The sequence below is a fragment of the Pogona vitticeps genome, chromosome 15 (assembly GCF_051106095.1).
Source record: "Pogona vitticeps strain Pit_001003342236 chromosome 15, PviZW2.1, whole genome shotgun sequence".
Lineage (NCBI taxonomy): Eukaryota > Metazoa > Chordata > Lepidosauria > Squamata > Agamidae > Pogona > Pogona vitticeps.
Genome location: NC_135797.1, coordinates 5,330,983 through 5,353,642, shown reverse-complemented (window position 1 = coordinate 5,353,642; position 22,660 = coordinate 5,330,983). Strand labels below are relative to the sequence as shown.

Sequence of the window (22,660 nt, the reverse complement as noted above, 5' to 3'; positions counted from 1 at the left end):
CTCGCTGCCTCGAAGGGAGGGGCATATGCAAAATTAGCCCCCTCGCTCCGGCCAATCAGGAGCCGGCCGCTGGCGGGGGGCGGAGGGAGGGGAGGGGGAGGGGAAGGGGGCGGGGATAGAACCTTCCTCCACGTGACGCGCTCAGCGCCTAACCTCTTTGTCTGAACGCGGCGCTCGCTCGCTCGCGGGTTCTTTGGCCGAAGTTTGGCGCGGCGGCGGCAAAGGCACCCCCTTTTTTTTCTCTTGGGGGGGCCGTGCCAGCTGCCCCCCTTCCCTCCCGATCCCCGCCGTTGGGGGGGGGATCCCCTGCCCCGGAGAGCGTGGATCCCCGGAGGTCGTGTGAACGCGCCCGGCTGGCTTCCCTGCCCCTCTCGCCCTCCGCATGCGAAGCCCGGCGGCGGGGCGGCTTCTTCGATGCCCCCATGGCCACCCGGAGAGCGGTGCCCCCTTCCCTCTGGTCGGGCCACGAGCGGCTGCGGATCGGGGAGCGCCTCCAAGCCAGCCTGGCCGGTCTCTTGGAGCTGGACCTGCTGCGGGAAACCCAGCGGGCGATCGTGGAGCGCGCCTTGGAGGAGGAGGAGGAGACCCGGCGGAAGGATGATGAGGATGATGATGATGATGACGATGGGGAGCCGCCGCAACAGGTGGGCAGCCTTGGGGTTGTTGTGGTGGGGGGGGGAAGGAAGGAAGGAAGGGGGGGGGGGAAAGGACCTTTGCTTGGACTCCCAATAGGGCTCCTCGGGAGTAAGCTTCCTTTGCTATACCACCCCGGAACGCAGGTAAGGGCGAAACCCCCCCCCCCCCCGGCCCGTCTCCTCGGGAGTAAGCACCCCTCCCCCGCGGGGCCATCGTGGGCTACCTGCAAGAGGTCGATGTCCCTTTAAGAGTTGTTGTGTTGTTGTTGTGTTGGTTTCTGATCGTTCCTGATCTTCTTTGTGGTTCTTGAATTTGTATTTTATTTTATTTTTATTTTATTTGGAAACCTGGGTTTTGAAGCTTTCTTGGCTGTGCTGGAGAAGCGTGAGATCCGAACCTGGGACGCGGATCGGAGAGGAAAAAGGAAGGAAATGGACTTTATTTTCTCATTTTCTCAAGGTTGGGGCTTCAAGGGGGGGGGGGAGGATCAGCCTTGCCGAAAGGGGCAAAATGTGCCTTGATTCTCACGATCTTGAGGACATATTGAACACCCCCCCCCCATTTGAAATGCAGGTGAATAAAAAGCATGTGTTGGTGGTGTGGGGGGGCGCTACAGATCGGGGCCCAAAGGTGGATTATGGGGAACCCAGAACCTGCCCCCCCAGCCTGCTGGTTTGCCAGATGTTGAAATAAGAAGAAACCCCCTCCCCAGGTAACACACCTTGTTGCCCTCCCCCCCACCTACCTGCCTTTGGCAGGATTCGCAGCCGGGACCGACTGCCCAAGGGGTGGAGATTGGGCCTGATCCTGCGTTAAAGGTTGAAACAGGGCCTGATTCTGCAAAGTGCTTCTCCTGCTGGAAGGAACGAAGGGCAAAGCAGCTAGTCCCTCGCAAGGAGAGATGTAAAATTTTTTGGAAATGTTCAAACCGGACAAAACAGCTTTGGGGGGGAAACTTGGTTTTTTTCCCCCAGTTTTTTTTTCCAGGCCTTCGCCTCTCTACCCAGAAAAAGCAGGACGTGTCTTGTTGCGCTGGAAAGCCAGTAGATTTATTGGGCGCATGACCCGGAGCTCCTGCTTAGATGATTGTCTTTGTCTTCAAGTTGCCAGGAAATTATTTATTTAATTTTTTAAAGAAAAAAAATTTGGTCTTCTCCTTAAGGAACACAGGAGGGAAAATTTCCGGACCGATTTGGCTAAGATCCCTTGCAAGGAATTTTTAATAATGTTTCCCAAGGAACACTTTAGAGATTGGGGGCGCTTTTCATGTTTTAAAACAAAATACGGATAGATTTCTGCTTTGATGGGGGGAGCTTACAGGTTAAAGTCTTGATGCCCCACTCTAGAGATCGAGGTCCTTCTTCAGCAGGTTGGGGAAGAGAATGAAGAGGTTAGGAAATAAATGTTGGATTCGGTAGGACTTGGTCTGATCCAGGCGGACGCTCTGCACATGCTCAGAGTTTGGATTGTTGACTTCAGAGATCCTGAATTTCCATTCTTGTGTTACAGAAATGTGAAACGCCCAGGAGGATTGGGGTGTTTTGACAGTCCGTTGGAGGGGGTGCGTGGGTCACCGGTGTTCCCAAAAGACTGACGGACTACAGCTCCCATCCTTCCTCTTCATAGGATGCAATGGCAAGGGTGGATGGGAGTTGTAGTCCCACGCTGTGTGCCACACATGTTCTCCCCCATTGTTGTAGACTGACGGGTAGTCCACGATTGGGGGGGGGAGCGGGGGTACCTTGAGATTCAGTGCTCAGTCTTGAGCCGAAATCTGATTTGCAGAAATGGGGAACACAGAACTTAGAAAAGTTATAGACCGATTCCCAGCACGATGGGAGTTGTGATCCGGAAAAATACTGTATTTTTCGCACCATAAGACACACTTTTTCCCCACAAAACAGGGGTGTGTGGAAAGTCTGTGCATCTTATGAAGCGAAGAAAACAGATTATATTTTCCTGTTTTCTTCTCCTAAAAAATTGGTGCGTCTTATGGAAAGGTGCGTCTTATGGAGCGAAAAATATGTACCTTTTCCAAATCTCTGTGTGTGTAGGGAGCAGGGAAATATGACCGGAAGGCCCTCCGTGAAGACCAGCTGGGACAGAAACCAGGAAGGAGAGGCAGGTGTACAGAGGAGCAGCCAGATTTGGAGTGGGGGGGGTATTGCGGTGAATGTTGACGTGGCAGATGGGTAATTAATCCAGGAGTAGACAAGCTTTAGCGAGGATCGGCGAAGGCACAGGAATGGGTGTTATAGGAGGTTGGGAGAGGCAGGGCGGTTTTGGCACGTTAAATCTTCTGGAGAGCAAAATATTTACACCCGATATACGCCCTGTCGCTAGATCGCGCAGAGTCTACCCACCCCGTCCGTTTCTATTGTTACATCCATATGGGGTGACAGATATTTTTTAAAAAATCACCCATAGCACTCTTTGAATCTTTTAAAGGAAAAGATGGCTTCTCCATTGTCGGAGACAATATCTCAAAACTAATATTAAAATTTGGGATATCGCCAGCGTGGCGGCCAGTTCCACGAAATCCAGTTGTTAGGGAAAATTAGAGTAGACCCATGGAATGAATGGGACGTGAATTGCTGTTGATTTAACTGTCCATGCAGGTGGATGGAGAGCCAGCATGGCCTTGTAGATAATGTGCTGGACTAGACTGCGGGGGTGTGTGCTGGGTTCAAATTCTGGCTGAGCTCCTTGGAAACACATTGAGGGGTGGACAGTGGTATAATCTCTCTTGAATATCTCACGGATTTCAAGCAGCCTGTTAAGGCTGCTGTAATTTGGAAGTCAAATGGCAGCACGAGAGAGACGAGACCTTTTTTTCCTCAGATGGATGGTTCATGAACGTTTTGGAATGATAATATTTCTTCCTGTTCTTTTTTTCCCTTTTAATTCGGAATAGACACTGTTTGATTAATGGTATGATAAATCTCCATCGTTTGGACAAGGTGGGCTATAAAACCCCTCCAGCTGTGTAAATAAAGACAATGGCTAAATAGTAAATAAAGGTACAGTTGCAAGAATTAAGATGGGAAGCAAAAGGAATGTGCAAGCTTTTGAGTGAGACAGAACTCTTTTTGTCATTCTGATGAAGTGTTCAGGCTTATCCCAAAGCTTGCCATTGTGCACAAAATGGGAGAAATAACTGACATTAAGGACAGATGATGTGAGAATGAAATACTGTATCGCTGTTTTTTTAGGAAGGTGGGATACTGATTTTGATCAAGGTTAGCAAAAACAGGTCCAGACATAGTGAATTGTGGGGATACTTTCCAGTGGATTTAACACCAAGAACATAAATGTGTCTTTGTCCACCTCACTCTGCATAGTGTGTTTGAACCAACAACAGCTTTCTAAGGTATGGAAAGGGTGTGATCCTGTTTACATAGCAGAACGTTTCAGATGCCTACAACCATTTTGTGTCACAACTTAGATGAGGAATTTAGCTTGATCTCCTCTTTTAAAAAAACAATTTGACCGTGGAGTGTTAGATGGAGTGATTCCCCCCGCTCAAGAGTGGATGTCACAGCAGAAAAACCAGCAGCAAAAGGAGGGAGTCTTAAAATCGCAAATGCAGTCATGCTAAGAATTGCAAAACGGCCGGCTAAGCAGCTGGAATGTGCAGGCTGGGGCGAGGATCGTGTGTGTGTGTGTGTGTGTGTGTGTGTGTGTGTGTGTGTGTGTGTGTGTGTGTAGGCCATCTCAGTCAGGACGGTGTTCAGATTGTGGTAACGTCTTGTTCAGACTAGGCTGAAGAATTGGCGTGGTCCTCCAGATGTTTCCATCAGCCCCTGACCAGCCTCAATGGTGGTAGAAAACGATAGAAAATTAGTCAACATCTGGAGAGCATCAGATTCTTCACTGTTGTTTCACAGATGCCCGTTCCCTGGAATTTTATCTTTTTGCCACCCTCCCTCTTCAAACTTGGGATTTCCTTCTGGAAATAATATTTCCCCCTCCTGGGCTGACCCAGATGTGAGGAATAAGTGGCTGGGAAATTAAGATGGAAAGCAAAAGGGACGTGCAGGCTTTTGAGCGTCACTGAACGTCTTTCTGATGGAAGAGTTCTGTCTGACCCGAAAGCTTGCCGTAATGTACAAGAGCCTGTTCTGATGGCTTTCCCGGGGTCTCCGGAAACTCTGTTTACCCCATAGCTGTGTTCCGTAAAAGAATGTTTGCATCATAATCCTAAGCAGGTACGATCCACTTCCTTCGTGGCCAGTGGGCGCTGGCCGGCCAAGATTTCGATTTGCCAGCCGGGTGGAGTGGAAGAGCTACTCAAAACAAAGCAGCTGTTGTTTTGAAAGGTGACTTCCTGCTTGGCATTTTTCCTGCGTTTTGAAGCCAAGGAGGGCCCAACTTCCTTGTTGTTATTTCTAAAATTCCTCTATAATTGTTCTTAGAAAAGCCCCCCCCAAAAGATGACTTTTCCAATGCTGTGGCTTTTAGAGTTTCCTTACGTTCAGAGGAGGGAAAAAAGTGGTTTATTGTCTTGTTGGTTTGCAAAGGATTTTAGGAGTGCTAGACGGCGGATGTGTCATTTAAGTTGGGCTTTAAGTTTAGTGAGCAGGTGATCTTGTGTGTCTGTGTCACTAGTGGGGTGTCCTTTGGTGTTGCAGATTAGCTGGTGACCAAAAATCTAACCTCACAAATTACAACTGGATAAAAATCAATGATTTTAAGAATCAAATTGGGCTACATTGAAATCAAATCGAAATGGTCAAAAAAATTCCAGTTTTTAAATTTAAATTGTGATTTAAATCAGTTTGATTTCAGTCAGATCCGCCTTGATCTGCCGTCAGTCAACGGTGTGACCCGTCAGCGTTGCCTCCTGCAACAACAGAGCGATATGTTTGCTTCAAGAAAGGCCTAACAGGAAGCCTGATGTTCCCCTGCCTAAACGGATAATGTATCCTAAATTGAAGTTATTTAGTTACTTTGTTAGATTTAATCCACCATTGTTCATAGCCTACTTGCAAGTTAGGAGAGTTTAAGAAGACACTTTTCATTGATTGTAACTGTTGCGTGCTTGGGTGTATCCTGAAATTCCCCCAAATGGCTCAACCTAGCATCATTGTTGCATGAGAAAGACTACAGTGGTGCCTTGCTTCACAATGTTAATTCGTTCCAGCGAAATGGCTGTAGAGCAAAAACATCGTAAAGCGAAAATTAAAAACCCAGCTGATCGTCGCAATGTGAAAAATCGGTTCCTGAAGGAGGGAACCGATCATCACACAGCAGATTTTGCCCATAGGAAGAATCATTTTGCGATCGCTTTTGCGGTTGCAGAAAAGGCATCGTTAAGCAGATTCGTCGTTATACGAGGCAATCGTAAAGCGAGGCACAACTGTACTACATTCTGAGTTACCTGTCCTTCCCTTGAAGACTGCACCCAGCATTGCTGTTTCTTTAAACAAATAGTGCCTAGCTGTCTTCTTGAGTCTTGCTAATCTTTGGAGTCCCCCATCTTTTCCCCGAGACCATCTCCTCCAGTCTCCTCCCTCTTCCCCGGTTTATATACTTTCTGGCCAGAAGGGTTGGCCAATCAGATTCGTAGGAGCCAACATTCTGTCATAAACCTAAACCAAGGACCAATCAAAAGTCATGGAATTGTCAACTGACATCCAATCATACTTGACTGATTAGGATCCCGTCTCTTTGTGTATAAAGGCAAAACCTTTATATCATAGCTTGACCAGAGTGGGTTTTGTTGTTGGCTGCTGAAACACACAAAAACATAAGGCAGGGTTGATTGGATTTAAATTAATTTAATTCACAATTTTAAAAAAATTAAATGGATTTTTTGGATAATTTTAAATTAAAATTTGTTTTTAATTTTCTAAAATTGTGATTTAAATCAATTTGATTTTTAAAAATCCTTGATTTTTATCCACTCTGCTTTAAGGACTTATTTATTTATGTTATTTTCCAACTTTAATCCTGCCCATCTAGATTCAATGAATCTACTCTGGCCGACTTATGAGTTTTCTTTGGAGTTTTTTCAATGGACGATAGCCTGATTCTTCTGTTGCATTTGGTTTCTTCTGAAGAAGTAGACTATAATCCATGAACATTTAGACCAAATGTTATGCTATTTGCAGTCAAGTTCTGCATATAGAGATAGTAGCAAGAGTTTTAGAGACAAATAAGATATTTAAGGAATAGTTTCACCATTATTGCCCTTCAGCGAATTTCCCTGGCTAACTGGGGATTCGAACCCAGGCCTCCTGAGTCCTTGTCTGCCATGATACCCACTACTCGACCACGCTGGCCCTATAAAACCTCCTGAGTTTTAAGGTGCCTTTTACTGGATCTATCAAAGATGCTGAACCTTATCTCCCAGATAGATTTGATGATGCCTGCAAAGTACAAACAAACCCTGGAGTGGATTCACACAACCTCTGAAACTGGAGTCACCAGCCCTCGCTGCTTTATACTGTTGTTTATTTAGATTGTGTGTCAATCCGACCCACTATCAGGCAACTTGTTGTGACGCCCTTCTAAATCAGCTCATCCTTCAAATGCCAGAAGAGTTTTGCAGAGCAAAGTCAGTGCGTGGACTCTTATAGAGAAAAGCCCGGTGGAAGGCCTCAAACCGGCTTTCCTGAATGCAGTGCCCTCTCAGTGTGTTGAATTACAGTGGTGCCTTGCTTAACGATTACCTTGTTAAACGACAAATCTGCTTGACGATGAGGTTTTTGCGATCGCTTTTGCGATCGCAAAACGATGTTTCAATGGGTGATTTTTGTTTGACGATGATCAGTTCCCAAAGCAGGGAACCGATTCTTCGCATTACGACGATCTAAAAACAGCTGGTCGTTGGGTTTCAAAATGGCCGTCCGCAGTGCAGAATGACTCCCCGCTGTGATTAGAACGGATGTTTCGCTTAACAGGCACCAGAAAACGGCCGCCCTATGGAGGATCTTCGCTGGACGATTAGGTATTTAGCCCACTGGAATGCATTGAGCGGTTTTCAATGCGTTTCAATGGATTTCCCCCGCTTGACGATGATTTTGCTCTACAGCTATTTCGCTGGAATGGATTAACGTCGTCAAGCGAGGCACCCACTGTACACACCTTATTATCTCAAAGGGGCTGGGATAGATAAGGGTTGGATGGAGGGCGACAGGTTTGGAAAGGCACCTTGATCTTTCCCTCTCCTGGGAAGACAGTGAACCCTGATCTCTCTCTCTCTCTCTTCATTTTCTTCCTCCACCTCACACCCATGTGCGCATGCGCACACGAGCGTCCTGAACAGCAAGCTTTTTATGGGAGAACAAACTCTTAAGAGAAACGGCAAGGCGTTTCCACCCATGGAGGGGAGAGGCTGGGGCTTACGCCCATGGCTCTAATCATGCGCAAACACTGTTATCTCCCGGACGAGAGAAGGTGATGGTGGTGGCAGTCGTGGCTCAACAGCAAAATGGGTTTTGTGGACTTCGAGCAGAGCTGGTGGGCCACTTGGACCTCAAAGCCATGCTTCCCAATCTTGGACCCCCCCTCCAGATGTTCTTGGGCTACAACTCCCAGAAATCTTGGCCAACACAGCTGGTGGCGAAAAGGCTTCTTGGGGTTTTAGTCTAAGAACATCTGGAGATCCAAGCCTGCCTTGAGTCATCAGATAAACACTTTCTTCTGTTTTGAGCCAGGGTGGGATGAGTTCACTAGCCATGTAGGTGTGGGTGTCCACTTTGGCCTGGGTAGGTTCGCATAAGGCTCTAACAGTCCCCTTTAATCATAAAACCATGATGTACCAAGTTGATTCTGATTTATGGCAACCCTTTTTGGGTTTTCCAGGCGGAGACTTCTCAGAACTGCTTGACCCTTCCCTTCCTCTAGGGGCGCTGTGGGGCCATGCAGCTTGCCCAAGGCCCCCCAGGCTGGCTCTACTCCCAGGAGGCACGGTGGAGGTTCGAACTCGCGACCTCTGGCTCCACAGCCAGATGCCCCCCCCCCACTGAGCTATCCAGCCTTCTCACCTCTTTAAAAAAAAAGGGACAAAATTAATCTCTTGTCTCATTTCCTCTGGAGGATGGGCTCTACTGCTAGGTAGAGCAAGGCAGCAGATTTGTGTGATGATAGAAAACTGGCATGGTGTTGGCCGTTCTGTCTTTTCTGCCAAGGAAAAAGGAGAGGCACTTACAAGTTACAATCGACTTCCGAGTAAACAGACACACGGACTTAGTCTGAATCCATGAGCGAACTGGGGACAGGGGGTGCTCTCCCAGATGTTTGAGGCTACAGCTGTTTCGAGCGTTCAAAATAAATAGCGCAGCTCTGTCTGAATTCCGGCGTGGGGAATATGCAGTCCACCGAACTCTAATAAGGCCTTATTATTGGCCATGTTGGGTTTGAGGCTGATGGAGTTTGTTGTCCAACAACATCAGGGAGGGTCATACATTTGCCACGAACCCTACAGATGTTGTGGGATGGCGTTAGTGGAAAATCTAGTTGAATAGGATCTGGAAAGCTACACGTTTCCCTGATCTAGTTAAACCGGACGGAATCCCAGTAGCCCCATTCTGTACTGGTTGACGTTTCTGAAATGATTCCAAGGGGAGCCCCATATGTAATTTATAGCAGTAATCCTACATGTGATGGGAAAGATCATTCTTTGCCAGGGGCTCTGAATTCGAGAGAAGCAGCTCTGTACTAAATATTTTGAAGTGATATAAGGCACTTTTCTATATTCTTTTAGGAAACATTTCTGAAGCTACCCGGCGGCAGCGTGGACATATGGAACATAATTGCAGACTTCTTTTAGATCCCAGCCTTTATCCATTTAAGTAATTTCTGTAATTATCATCTCTTTAAGCCGGCCTTAATGTATTTCTAAGAGAAATTGCAATAGGGTTTGAGTGGGCCTGAAACGATATGGTCTTAGGTCGAAGTCAGTGTCTATAAATATATTTTTCTTCTGATCATGTTGGACCACAACACCCATCAGCCCCAGACCGCAGTGCTTGGGCATGGCTGCTCAATGCAGAAGGGATTCTGCATGTGGTTTAAGATTACAGTGGTGCCTCACTAGACGATGATAATCTGTTCCACTGAAATAGCTGTTTAGCGAAATCATCGTCTAGCGAAAAGCATTTCCCTATTGGAATGCATTGAAACCTGTTTAATGCGTTCCAATGGGGAAGGATCGTCGTTGTCTAATGAAGATCGGCCATAGGAAAGCCGCTTTGCGAACCTCCGATCAGCTGTTTAAATCGCCGTCTTGCGAAGCCTAGGTGCCAAAAACACCTGTTTTGCAAGCGCGGAGGGAGCTGTCAAAATCGTCGTCTAGCGAAAATCGGTTTGCAAAGCAGGGACCAAACATTGTCTAGCGAAATTCCCCCATAGGAATCACTGTTTTGCGAATCGCTGTAGCGATCGCAAAAAAGTTAATGTCTAGCGAAAAAACTGTCATGCGGGGTAACTGTCTAGCGAGGCACCACTGTACAGTGTTTTTGAGCTGAAAGGTGAGTGTAGGTTTTGAAGCTGAGCCCTGGCACTATCTAGCGTTTTGTCTTTAAATTGGCGGCGTTTTCAGTCCCTGGGCTGAGTTTTGCCCCCATCTTCATTCCTCAGCTTCAGATTTTCTTATCTGTGAAGTGCCAACGACATTGACCCAGTTCACAAAGTCCTCTTAAAAGCAAACAAACATTGAAAAGCTGGTGTGAAGCGGTTCGCCCCATTCAGTCATGCGCTAAAATCAGTTGACTTTCGTAAGTTCGCAGAGAAGAGTTTTGTTCACACTGCAGCCTCGTTGGTTTATGGAATGCAAGAGGCCGGAGTAATGGTTACTGACTTAAAATGACAATTTGTCCCGCTTTGTGAGCAAACAGGCTAAAACCTCCATTTACAGGGAGTGATACATCCTTAATTTACTAAATGACGGAGGTAGACAGAAGGAGAAGCTTGCCTCTTGATGATCCATCACTAGAGATAGCGCAAAATACAACGAACCCTTTTGGTCTGATCCAGCTAGATTGCATTTTGCGGGCTGAGCGGTAATTGTAACATTAGAACTTAGAAAAATCAGTGTCTGGTAGGGTGGATACAAATCAATGATTTTTTTAAAAAGTCAAATTGAATTAAATCATGCTTTTTAAAAAAAATCAAACGGAATTAAATCATGGTTTAAAAACAAGAGATTTTAACATTTCAATTGTCTCCCAAAAAATAAATCCATGTTTTAAAATATAAATTGTGATTTCAAGCCGCTGGATTTAAATCAAACCCGCCCTGATACAGTTTTGGGAATCTCCCAGCTTTTCAGAGTCATTTATCCCAAAAAACTTAACTTTGGCAAGCTCCAAAGGATATCAGATTGGCTGTTTTGATGACGAAAACATCGTGTGTTCCTGAAATTCTGTAGTTTGGAGGGGAAAACAAAGGGCTTAACTTGAAATGTCAAAATGACTTGTGTTTTTTTTAGGATTGGGGCGCTGCCCGACGGTCAGCAAAGCTTCTGCTTGAAAGCATTTGTCTCGGGATAATACCGCAGACCTATTTAACCGTGGTTAGCCTCTGGCCGCTTGCCTCCCTTCGCAAGACGGACCGGGTTGCCCGCGAATGAGGCTGATAAAAATGGCAGCTCTTGGAAAGCCAAATATCGGAAAGACCATCTCGGGGTTGCAGAAAGACACCAGGTTTGATGGATAGCCGTCTGCCCTCCACTCACCCGCCCGCACAATGTGCGGATCCCGTAGCACGTGCGTCTGAATGGGGAAACCAGGAGGCCCCCCAAACAAAGGCGACAGCTGCCGGGCTTAGGGAGAAGAAAGGGGCAGCCGAGGGAGAAGAGGTGGGAGGCCCCGGGGAGTTTATATTTCATTCCTGCTGGCGCAGCAAATGGGGATTTCCACCGCCCCCCTCTTTATTTTCCTTGCACATGGCAGCTGCCTTAAACCCCTTGGGGGGAGAGAAAAACTTCGCAGGCATGTTGTAACGATGGCCTCTTCCCCCTTGATGCACCATGGAAAGCAATAAATCTTTGACGGTGTGTGTGTGTGTGTGTCCAGGTGCGGCATGGAAGGAAGGTCTGGGTGCGAGGAAAGAGACGCTTTCTTTTTGCGTTTTGCTGCTTCTGACATTCCAGAACGATGCGCCTCTTGGATTCTGGCATCTTGACTGTTGCAGTCTTTTGGATTCCTTGTTATTTATTTATATATATATTTGCCACAGTAGAAGTGGAGATCCACAGAGGGGAATAGCTACAGAGTTCCGCGGAGTCCACCCCTTTCTCCTTAACTGGCGTTTACAGTCATTCAGTCTGGGACGTTTGTAGGAGAAAGAATGAAAAAAAAATCTTTACTTACAGTTGCTTCAAATTACAGACTTGTTTCAGAACAAGCTAGGTCAAGGCAAGAAGTCCTTACTTCTCCTGCAGACCTTTCCAGATATAATCCCAGATATTTCCAGACTGGGAAGGATCTCTGCTCCACAGACTTCTGCCGAGCGCTTGAACCTTTCTGGGCTAAAATGGGCCAGAAACATCATCCGGACGACGGCATCTATCCAGATGGGTTGAACCTGCCTGCTTTGGTGGGCTAAGCTAAATGTTCCACCGGGTTATGAAATGAGTCCCCGGACAATAATTAGGCCTCTGCACTGAAATTGATTGGATTAACGGACTTAACCCACTTGGAATGGACGGCTGGGATTCCAGGCCTCCATCCTTTTAATCAGATTGTCGATTTTTAAAAAGCCATTTATTATTTTAGTGCCCGTGGGGGGGGAGTGAATGTCTCGGCTCTTCTGCCGGCCTTTAAGTTACGCCGGGAGCCTTTTGGGGTTGAGGTGTGAGGTAACTTTAGTGCGCTGTGAGCAGTCATGGAGGTCCCGGAAGTCCGTTTTCCCCACCTTTCCGCCCACAGCTTGTGACCCCTTCGTTGCTGTGATTAGAAAAGTTTCAAATATCTTGCTCTTCCTATTTCTTTCTTTGCCAAAATAAGATGCCGGGGTACCGTGCACCTTGGCTGACAGCACTTTCTGAAACAATTCGTTCTCTTTTAAATAATAATAATGTACCTTAGAGTCGATTCTGACTTATGGGCAACCCTTTCCAGGGTTTTCTAGGTAAACAATCCCCTTCCCTTCCTCTAGGGGGAGCCCTGGGATGCTGCAGCTTGCCCCAGGCTACATAGGCTGGCTCTTCCCTCTATTCTGGCTTTCCCCTCCATTCTTTTCTATCTTAACTTCCAATTTGCTTTTTTTCCATCTTGAATGCCACTAATACTGTATTATTGATTTGAAGTGTTGTTTTAATTGTTGATATGTTGTTTTCCATGTTTTTACTGTAAGCCGCCCAGAGTAGACGTAGTCTAGATGGGCGGGATACAAAATAAAACAAACAAACAAACAAACAAACAAACAAACAAACAAACAAACAAAAATAAATAAATAAATAAATAAATAAATAAATAAATAAATAAATAAATAAAATGGGGATCGAACTCCCAACCTCTGGCTTCACAACCAAACACTTAAAACAGAAACAAGCAGAGTCGGGGGTGAAGGTTCAGGTGGACCACAGATAAGGTGTGCTTGCTTATCTTTGTTCACACTTTAAAAAAAAAATGTTTTCACGAGGTTTTGCCTCCTCTGATCCCACTCTGAAGCCTCTACGTGATGCTAGAATTTTGCCCGGTATTATGAAAATAGAATGGCCAGATTGTGATGAGCTGGGTTTTTCAAAAGTGTGATTACGCAAATCGATGAACAGATAAATTTATAGACTTTTGGCTGATAGTAGCTTTTGTTGTTCCGTGTCATCAAGTTGCTTCTGTCTTAATTATAACCCTAATAGGGTTTTTTGGATATATAGGATCGTTAAGGAGCAGTTGATCATGACCATCTTCTCCAACGGGTTTCTACGGCTAAGCAGGGATTTAAAACCTAGATTTCCTGGGTCTGATAGTCTGTTACATCACCCTGGTTTTCTTGCAGGACTAACCTACAGCTTTTAAAAAGCAGAATGAACGCTGAACGCCATCTGTTGAGCGCCAAGGGCAATATGGTGGTGGGGGAAACCCATAAGAGTTCAAGATGCCGTTGTTTCTGAGCGTACGCTCATATCTCAAGAATTTATGAGTTGTACAAAGTCCAGAAAAAAAGTCTTTTCCAATAAAACTCCCCATGTGGCTTATTCCCACATATGGGTTTTCCCCCCCTCAACAATTTTAATTTACGGCCTGCATAAAGAGAGAGAAGAATTACAGATGTTGTAGCAGCTGGGTTCTGATTTCATTTGAATGGTTTGTATATGTTTTTTAATGCAGGATGAGTACGTTTTCTAACAGAATGCCCTCTGTATGCAAATCTGAGAGACCGATATCTTAACAAGAACAACTCCCCATTATGTACAGTTTTATTTCTGTTCGCTGGCACAGGCGACTATATCTCTTATAGGGCCACTTATAGAAGCGAGCAGGAATACTTTGAATAAATAGAATATTGTGTTATACAGCTGGGCGTCATAGCATCTGCACCAACTACTGCTACAGTCTCCTAGGAAATCATGGCAGTCTTATCTTCTGCTCTACCCTTGGACTCTGTCTTATTAGTCACTGATAAAGGCAACCCTTAGAGCCTCCCTGTGCAAGAGCAGTCTATCTCCGACAGGCAGACGAATGATGGCAGACTACAGGGAAGAGGCTGTCGCCTTCGTGCCCTGCTTGGCTTCTTTCCTGGGGGCCCCTGGCTGGCTCCTATTAGATTTAGATTATGCATCCTTCAGTCTCGAGAGACTATGGTATCGTTCTCTGTATGGAGGTCTTGGAACAGCATCTAGTGTGGCTGAGAAGGCCAATTCGAGAGTGACAAGCCCTTCCACATGCAAGACAAATACAGTCTGTCCCCTGTCCACCTCCCTGATTTTGCTGCTTTTGGGACTGCTTCTTTGCCTCGGCCTGCTGGACAAGGGTGTCTTCAAATTGGGAGAGGCCGTGATGCATTGCCTGCCTCCAGGCTGAACACTCAGATGTCAGGGTTTCCCATCTGTTGAGGTCCATTCCTTAGGCGTTCAGATCCCGCTTGCAGATGTCCTTGTATCGCAGCTATGGTCTCCCTCTGGGGCGATTTCCCTGCACTAATTCTCCATACAGGAGATCCTTTGGAATCTGACCGTCAGCCATTCTCACAACATGCCCGAGCCAACGTAGACGTCGCTATTTCAGTAATGTAAAACTTCCAGCTCTTTCTAGGACTACTCTATTTGGGACTTTGTCCTGCCTGGCGATACCAAAAATGCATTGGAGACAACGCATATGGAACGTGTTCAGCTTCCTCTCCTGCCTCTTATCCACTTTGTTTCTGTGTCTTGTCGAACAGGAAGAGCGTCAAAGCGACCTGGGTGGGAATGGATTGCCCCCCGCCCCCTCCAAACTGGACCGAAGTAAATCCGAGGACCTTCTCGGGACCACCAAGACGGCCCGTGAGTCCTACAGTTCATCTGACAACGTTGGGACAGAGTTGGGCGCTCTGCGTGGCCAGGCGGGAGATGATCCAGACAAGGGGGGCGTCGGACTGCAGATCATCAGCGAACATCTCCCCACTGCTAAGAAAGCTGCACTGAACGGAGGGGAGAGCCAGGATGCGTTGGAGGCTGATTCCAGGCCCAGTTCAGGTAAATGTCCCGTCATTTATTTAAAATACATATTTTACCCTGCCTTCCTCCATGAAAAGACCCAAGACAATACAGTGGACCCTCTACTTAAGGAATTAATCCATATTGGAATGGTGGCTGCAAGTCGAAAAGTCTGTAGGTCGAATCTCCATTGACCTACAGTGCATTGAAAACCGATTAATCCCATAACCAGCGGTTTTTATTCTATTTTTGTTCCATTTTGGGTTTTTTCTGGTCTGTAAGTCGATTCTCCGGCTGCAAGTCGAATCTGAATTTTGCAGCCAGAGAAGTCTGTAACTCGAAAAGTCTGTAAGTCGAGCCGTCTGTAAGTCGAGGGTCCACTGCATTTGAAAGTTGAAAAACAGGAAGTATACAAATATTTAAAGGAATCGAATTAATATGACACTGAAAACGGTAAACCAAATAAAAACCAACAGCACATTTGAAGCGGTCAAGCACAATCATCTCTTTGAAAAACCCCACTCCGGCAGCCAGTCCCATCAGGGAAGGAAGGCGTCCCCAGAGAGAAAGATCTTGGCCTGTTTGCAGGAGGAGAATCAAGATGGGGGGGGGCAGCCTGGCCTCCAGTGGCAGGGAGTTCCAGAGTCTGAGTGCAGTGACGGAGAAGGCTCTCTCCTGTGTCCCCAACCAAGGGGAGAGAGAAAGGCCTCCAGGGAGGTTCATAAAGAGGGATACAGTTTTTGAGCTATCTTGGACCCAATCCGTAGAGGGCTTTCTAGGTTAGAACTGGCACTTTTGAGTTGTGCCTGGAAATGGATTAGCAATCAATGGAGCTGCTGTAACGGGGGGGGATTATGTAGTCCCTGTTTGGGATGGAAATATTCCTATCCCTAGAATTAAAGCGGCTGCCGCGGATCATCCTGCCATCCAAAAGGAGGGCAAAAGGGGTCTCTGATTAGGATAAAACACTGCAGGATAATCTAGAGGTACAGATGTGAAAATCACAATGGCTTTTGAAATTTAAGAATTACGCTACGATGTGCCCAGGTGGTTGCTGTCTGCCTGGGGATGAGAGGTGAATTTGTATGTTCCCCGTATCTCTTTTATTTTTTATTATCCCGTCTGATTTCAGCAGGGGGGGGGCGTCTTCAAAGGGAGGACTGCCCCCCCATCCAGTGGGGCCACCCTGTTCCAAACGGGTTTGCGCGGAACCACATCCTCGCAGGATCCCCGAGGAGCCCTCGTGCCATCGCGGAGTGGGTTGGGACAGATCTACCACTGCCTGTTTGGGCTGATTTTTCTGCTTGTGGGTGTTTGTAGGAAAATTGACCAGGAAAAAAAAAGGGGGGGTCCACAGCCGGCCAGTGCTTGGCTTCCCCCTGTCTTTAGCAGCAGTAGATTTTTCCATCTCCATGTTGTCTCATAATTTTGCTCAATCCAGGCCTTTCTTTCTTTCTTTCTTTCTTTCTTTCTTTCTTTCTTTCTTTCTTTCTTTCTTTCTTTCTTTCTTTCTTTCTTTCTTTCTTTCCTTCCTTCCTTCTTTCCTTCTTTCTTTCTTTCTTTCCTTCCTTCCTTCCTTCCTTCCTTCCTTCCTTCCTTCCTTCCTTTCTTTCTTTCTTTCTTTCTTTCTTTCTTTCTTTCTTTCTTTCTTTCCGTCCTTCCGTCCTTCCTTCCGTCCTTCCGTCTTTCTTTCTTTCCTTTCTTTCTTTCTTTCCTTTCTTTTCTTTCTCCTTCCCCCTTTCCAGGGTTTTACGAGACCAGCGAGATGAGTTCGCTCTCGGATTCCTGCGCCTCCGTGCAGAGCGACGGGCCCGGAGGCGGCTCGCACAGCAGCGTCGGGTCCCTCTCCCACCTCCCCGGCCTGCGGGAGAACGGCTCGGCCCGCCCGCATTCCACCGACGAAGCCGCCGTCCGGTTCCTGGACCTTCAGCTGCAGCGTCTCAGCTTGGCCAACGCTCCTGGGGCTGCCGGCAGCCGGAGGCCTGTGTCGACAGGTGAGAACATCCTCCCGCTTTGCCCGCTTGTCAGTCTCAGCATCTCGGCCGTGAAGCCTCTGCTCCCGTTGGCGAAGGCTTAAGGAGAAGGATCTGAGCGATTCTACAGACCTCTGAAAGGGGAGTTTTGGACAGGGGTTGGAAATGTTACTTTTTTGAGGGGGATGGCAGCTGTCAGAACTCCTAGGGAGAATGTGGAAAACAGTCCAGAAGAGTTTGGTGCTGTTGTTCTAGACCATCAAGTCCCCTCCGACTCATGACGACTCTATGAAGGCGCCATCTCCAGAATGTCCCGTCCTCAACAGCCCTGCTCAGCTCTTCTAGACTCGAGCCTGTGGCTTCCTTTAGGCAGTCCGTCCATCTCACATTGGCGTCTTCCTCTTTTACTGCTCCCTCCTGCTTTTCCCGGCATGATGCTCTTTTTCCAAAGAATCCTGCCTTCTCTCAATGTGCCCAAAACAGGGTAGCCTCAGCTTCAGCGTTTTTACCTCTAGAGAAAGTTCAGGCCAGATTTGATCGAGGACCCTCTTGGGAGAACTGGTATTGGATGCAATAGGCTCATGAAATCTCAGCATCCCGGGGTGGTGGTGGTGGCTAAACATCTATATATCATAGCTTGTATTTCTTCGAAGACAGTGGCTCCTAACCTTAGGTCCCCAGATGTTCTTGGACTGCAACTCCCAGAAGCCTTTTTGCCACCCGCTGGGCTGGCCAGGATTTCTGGGAATGGCAGTCCAAGAACATCTGGTTTGCCCAAAATTGGGACATTCTGTTCTAAGAGATTCAGAGCCCTTTGAGTCCTCTTCACGATCTTGCAGAAAACTGGATAGATCGGTGGAGCAAGCTACCAAATCTGATGCCCTTCCTATGTTTTCTAATACAGTTCCCATCCTCCACAGCCGTTCTGTGTTTCAGGGTCAGGATTCTGGGTGCTGTAGTCCACTTAAAAGAGCACGCCGTCTGGTGCCCTTCCTGTGTTTTGGAATACAATTCCCATCACCCAAAACCGTTCCGTGCTTCTAGGTCAGGATTATGGGTGCGGAAGTCCATTTAAAAGAGCACCCTGTTGAGAAAGGTTACAAGGGAGAGGACTCCCCAGACTTTCAGAGGTGGACGTTTAAGTATGTTCTTCTGCTCTCTGCGGTGGGATGTCCTCGGTTCATTCACTCACGTGCTTCTCATTTCGATGGTTTGCTGCAGGTGATCTGGAGTTTCTGCTGGGCCTCGGAGACCTGTCCCTCCCGTTCTCCAAGAACCCGGGCCTCCAGCTGCTGCGCTACAAGTCCGACCTCGTCTCGCGCAACACCAACGAAATCTACCACTATCCGAGCCCGTTGCATGCCGTGGCCCTCCAGAGCCCGCTCTTCACTAGCAGCCTTTCGCACAGTTCCTCCCAGGAAGATCTCCAGGAGGCGTCCCCGAGGGTGGCGGAGGCCCCCTCTCCAAAGACGGGGTCCCTTTGCTCCCCGGAGCAGCGCCGAACCCGCCTCGACCACTACGTGACTAAACTAGCGCTCCGCTACAAGTGCCGCTCAGTCACCGGCCGGCCGGAGGGCCGATACCTAGCGGGAAGCCAGAAAAGCTTGTCCATGTCATCCGTCTGCAGTTCTGTGCTCGGCGCCAGCCAGCTCCTGGCCTCGGGCTCCGGGTGGAAGATCCGTCGGCGGATCTCCACGTGCTCCCACGTGCGCTCTCTGGAAGGCTCCGAGGGGACCCAAGAGTCTCGGGTCTTGGACTCCCAAGGAGACCTCACGCCCTTCCCGGAGATCAGCTCCATCGCGTCTAACGCCACCAACCTCAGCAAGGTGAGCGAGCCTTCGGTGATGTCGCTCCCGGAGACTCTCCCGCCGTATCCAGACCGTTCTGCCATCGGCTACCCGAACAAGCAAGCGAGTGAATTCGGGAAAGGGGGTCTTGGCTGGGTCAATGGTTCCCCTAGGACCACGGTCCAGGGGGAGACCTCCCTCGGGAAGGAGGCCTCGTTGCCCCGGGCGACCTCCGACTTCGAAAAGCTGTACAAAGGGAGGCACGCCTCTCAGGAGTTGGTGAAGACGGCCGAGAGGCCAGAGAAGGCGTCCGAGAGGAGCTGGTTGAATCCCCGGGAGCTGCTGAGGAGACTCAGCCTGCGGCGTCGGTCCTCCTCACGCATGGGGAGCAGGGCGCGCGCCAGCTCAGAAATGAACGTCCACGTGGCTGCAGGCTTGGCCTGCCACAGCGACCCCCAAGCCAGTAAAGGCAAAGCAATCAGGCCGAGATGGGCTTCGGTCCTCGAGATTTCCAGCAAGACTCCCGGCCGGCCCCGGCCAAAAGCCGGCCCTTTCCCCCCGCCTCACGTCCTCAACCGCCACCTCACCTTCTCCTCCAACTCCCCGGGGACCTTCTGCTTTGTGGGCGAGAGCCGCCTCGACCTGGCGCCCCACCGGCGGGCCGTGCTGGCGGGTGGTGGCGGCGGCGGCCTCGGCAAGGTGGAAGCCACCAGCGCCATCAGCCTTAATGGGGAGTGGATCCTCCATCCGTTCGGGGAGAGATGGCCCCAGGCCTCCGCCACCTTGGACTCCACCGATCTGCCCGTCCGGAGTTTCAAGCTGCGCCGCAGCCGGTCATTTAAGGAGCTCAAGAAGGCGATGACGCGCTCTCTCCGCGGTTCCCGAACCCCCAAGTGACAAAGCTCAGGCCCGTCAGGACTGCTAGAAAAAGGCTGGGCAAGTTAACCGTTGAGGGGCAACGATGAGGCCCCTCCTGAACTTCTTTATATATATATTTTTCAACTTTATCCCCGCAGGAGCGTGTGAAATTATTTTATTCCCTTTTGTTATGTTTCTCCATTTGCCACCTCCCTGATCATCTTGTTTCCTCTCTCTTTTCGGCTCGAAATATGAAATGCTACTAAGGGGTGGGATTTTTTTTTCAGGATTCTAATTATTCCGGAAATCATCTAGAAATCCCTCAAGCAGATTTCTGGAACTGGGAGAGGAAAAAGAAGGCGGCGAAACGAGAGATCCTTTTCTGGTTAGGGTCTACTTCTTTTGCATGGGCATCGGCTGAGGAGAAGCAGGGAGTGCCAACCCAGTCCCACTTCCTACTGGGAATCGCCCTAGTGTGCCATAGGAGAGTAGCCGTACTACCAGTTATAATCTCTAGGGGGAGCCTCTCACTGAACTACTCTCTCCCATGGTATACGAGGGCCAGTGGTTTCCAGCCTCTGGTAACCCAGGTGTTCTTGGACTACAATTCCCAGAAATCCTGGCTAGCACAGCGAGAGGTGAAAAGGCTTCTGGGAGTTTTAGCCCAAGAACACCTGAGGAAACCGCTGCCCTAGGACACTATGGAGAGGGTAGTTCAGTGAGAGGGCTCCCCCTAGAGATTATAATGGGTAGTGCGGCTACTCTCCTATGGCGCACTAGGGCAGAAAGACCTCCCTCTGGCGATCATTTTTCCCCCCCAGTCCCTGGAGTCTGGTTGGGGGATTCTTGATGACTTGCGGGGTAGAAGTCCTAGACTTCCGAAGCACCCACTTCGAAAAGTTCCTTTTTCTTTCTTTCTGGAACTCCGACACCCGGAGGACTTGCGCCGTCGGCCGCCATGCCGTCTGGGCGGTTTCGGGAAGCTGTGGTCTTGAAGCAGGAAACTCTCCCCTCTCGAATCTTCACCGATAGATCTCCTCTCTCTCGAGGTTTCGCCAAGTCCATCCTCAAATGTAGCAGTGAACACCAAAGCATCAGAATACCCCTCAGCCTTAACGAGAGACCCAAAGAATAACCTTGAGTGTTGGCAGTCGTCAGATAATTTTTTGATTGATTATTATTTTTTAATTGGGGGTGCCAGCCCCTTGTAGCCGTCGAGGCTGGCTTGGGTCTCACAGTCTTCCATGGGAAGAGATGGAGGGGGGGACAGAACTGTGGGGTTTTATTATATTGCCCTTCCTCCATTAAAGGTCTCTTTTTCTCTGTGTCTGTCTTGTCGAGGGAACAAGCATGCACATCGCTCAAGACCCACAGAGTCTTTGCCAATCAAAACACCACTCCCTCTTTAGATTTCTTTCAGGTTTTATTGCAATCTGGTGACCAAAATAAAGACGATTCTTGATCCTTCGGCTGCCCTTGAGCCGGACAGGAGAGCTGTGTGGGAGACCTAATGGTGAGGCCAAACCATGTTTATTTTGGTCTCGGATTTGGACACGGGGGTTTGAAACCTACTTTGTTTTCCCGGGTCAGGTCTCACTACGAACACCCACAGCACATCATCGTCTTCTAAAATTGAGGTAATCCCCAAACTGGCCCAAAGTGAGGTTCGCCTGCATCTTGTTTCTTCCCATTTTGGGGGCCCCCCTTTTTTTGCAGGTTCTCTCAAGAAACCTCCACACTTTCTTCCGGAACTTTCTCCGGGGACTCCGACATTTCGAGCGATGCTCGACGTCCCCATACGCTCACTCCGGCTGGTTTACTGAACGCCGATAGCCTGAAACAGTTCTTTGAATGTTTCTGTTGTTATCTTTGAATGATCTCGCTCTCTGGATCTGTGAACTTTCCCTCCACCCCCCCCCCCAAAAAAACATTATGGTTAAGATTGAGGTTAGAAAAATAAACAATCGCTTTTTAAATTAGGCTGTTTCCCGCCTATTTATTCTGAGGAAGTGTCCAGCCTCTGGAGGCCCGATCTGCTTGGTGGGTGCGCTGCGCTGGGTTTGGCTGCGTGTAACGGTAAGGATGCTTCTGAAGTTTGGATTTTTCCATGTGGGAGGTTCCAATCATACATTTCCCCTTTAATTTTTATATTTCTTAAATCAGCCCCCAGAGTGAGATGAAAGGTAAAGGTAAGGGGCACTCTTCACCCCCCCACAAAAAAAACCCTACATAGCTTCAGCATTTCAATCAAATGTTTTGCTTCTGCCCTTATTTTGGTCTCCTCGTTTGTGGAAATGAATTTTTTTTAACTGAACTGCACTGCTTCTTGAGATATTCTTCTGAGGAATCTCCCAGGACCTGTGAGTGGAAGAAGGACTCGTTGTGACACAGGTAATTGTGTGCTGTCTCGTCAGTTCTGACTTTTTTCAGAGTTTTTCAGGGAAAGAACGCTCAGAAGTGGTTTCCCATTCCCTTCCTCTAGGGGGAGCCCTGGGATGGTGCAGCTTGCCCAAGGCTACCCAGGCTGGCTTTTCTTCCACAGAGGGGAATCGAACTCCCAACCTCTGGCTCCACCAATGGAGACCTATATAAGGTGTGTTTCCCCATACCATACCTAGTTTTATTCCCATGCACGATTAGTTGGCTAAACCTTCAGTGACGATTAGGGCCAACGTAAGCAGCAGATGGCTTCGGATGTTTCCATCCCATGATGCATCGGGGGTGCCTGTCATCCAGTGGTTCCAGATGTTCTTGGACTACCGCTCCCACAAATCCTGGCCAGCACAGCGAGTGATGAAGGCTTCCGTAATGCTCAGCCC

The 22,660-nt window shown here is 48.3% G+C and overlaps 1 protein-coding gene across 1 annotated transcript; it reads left to right on the top strand.

Annotated features, from left to right (window-relative positions):
* The first annotated feature begins 140 nt into the window (after nt 1–140).
* On the top strand, nt 141–21,757 carry LOC110081049 (uncharacterized). Its single transcript, XM_020797432.3, has 4 exons — nt 141–644; nt 14,968–15,262; nt 16,969–17,217; nt 18,418–21,757. The coding sequence occupies exons 1-4, from the start codon at nt 423–425 to the stop codon at nt 19,878–19,880; spliced, it is 2,229 nt and encodes a 742-aa protein (XP_020653091.3). The 5' UTR covers nt 141–422; the 3' UTR covers nt 19,881–21,757.
* The last annotated feature ends 903 nt before the right edge of the window (nt 21,758–22,660 follow it).

Coding starts and splice junctions, on each gene's coding strand:
- LOC110081049 (XM_020797432.3), top strand. CDS start 423: ATGGCCACCCGGAGAGCGGTGCCCCCTTCCCTCTGGTCGGGCCACGAG. Junction 645..14,967: donor ATGGGGAGCCGCCGCAACAG/GTGGGCAGCCTT, acceptor CTTGTCGAACAG/GAAGAGCGTCAAAGCGACCT. Junction 15,263..16,968: donor TGATTCCAGGCCCAGTTCAG/GTAAATGTCCCG, acceptor CCCCCTTTCCAG/GGTTTTACGAGACCAGCGAG.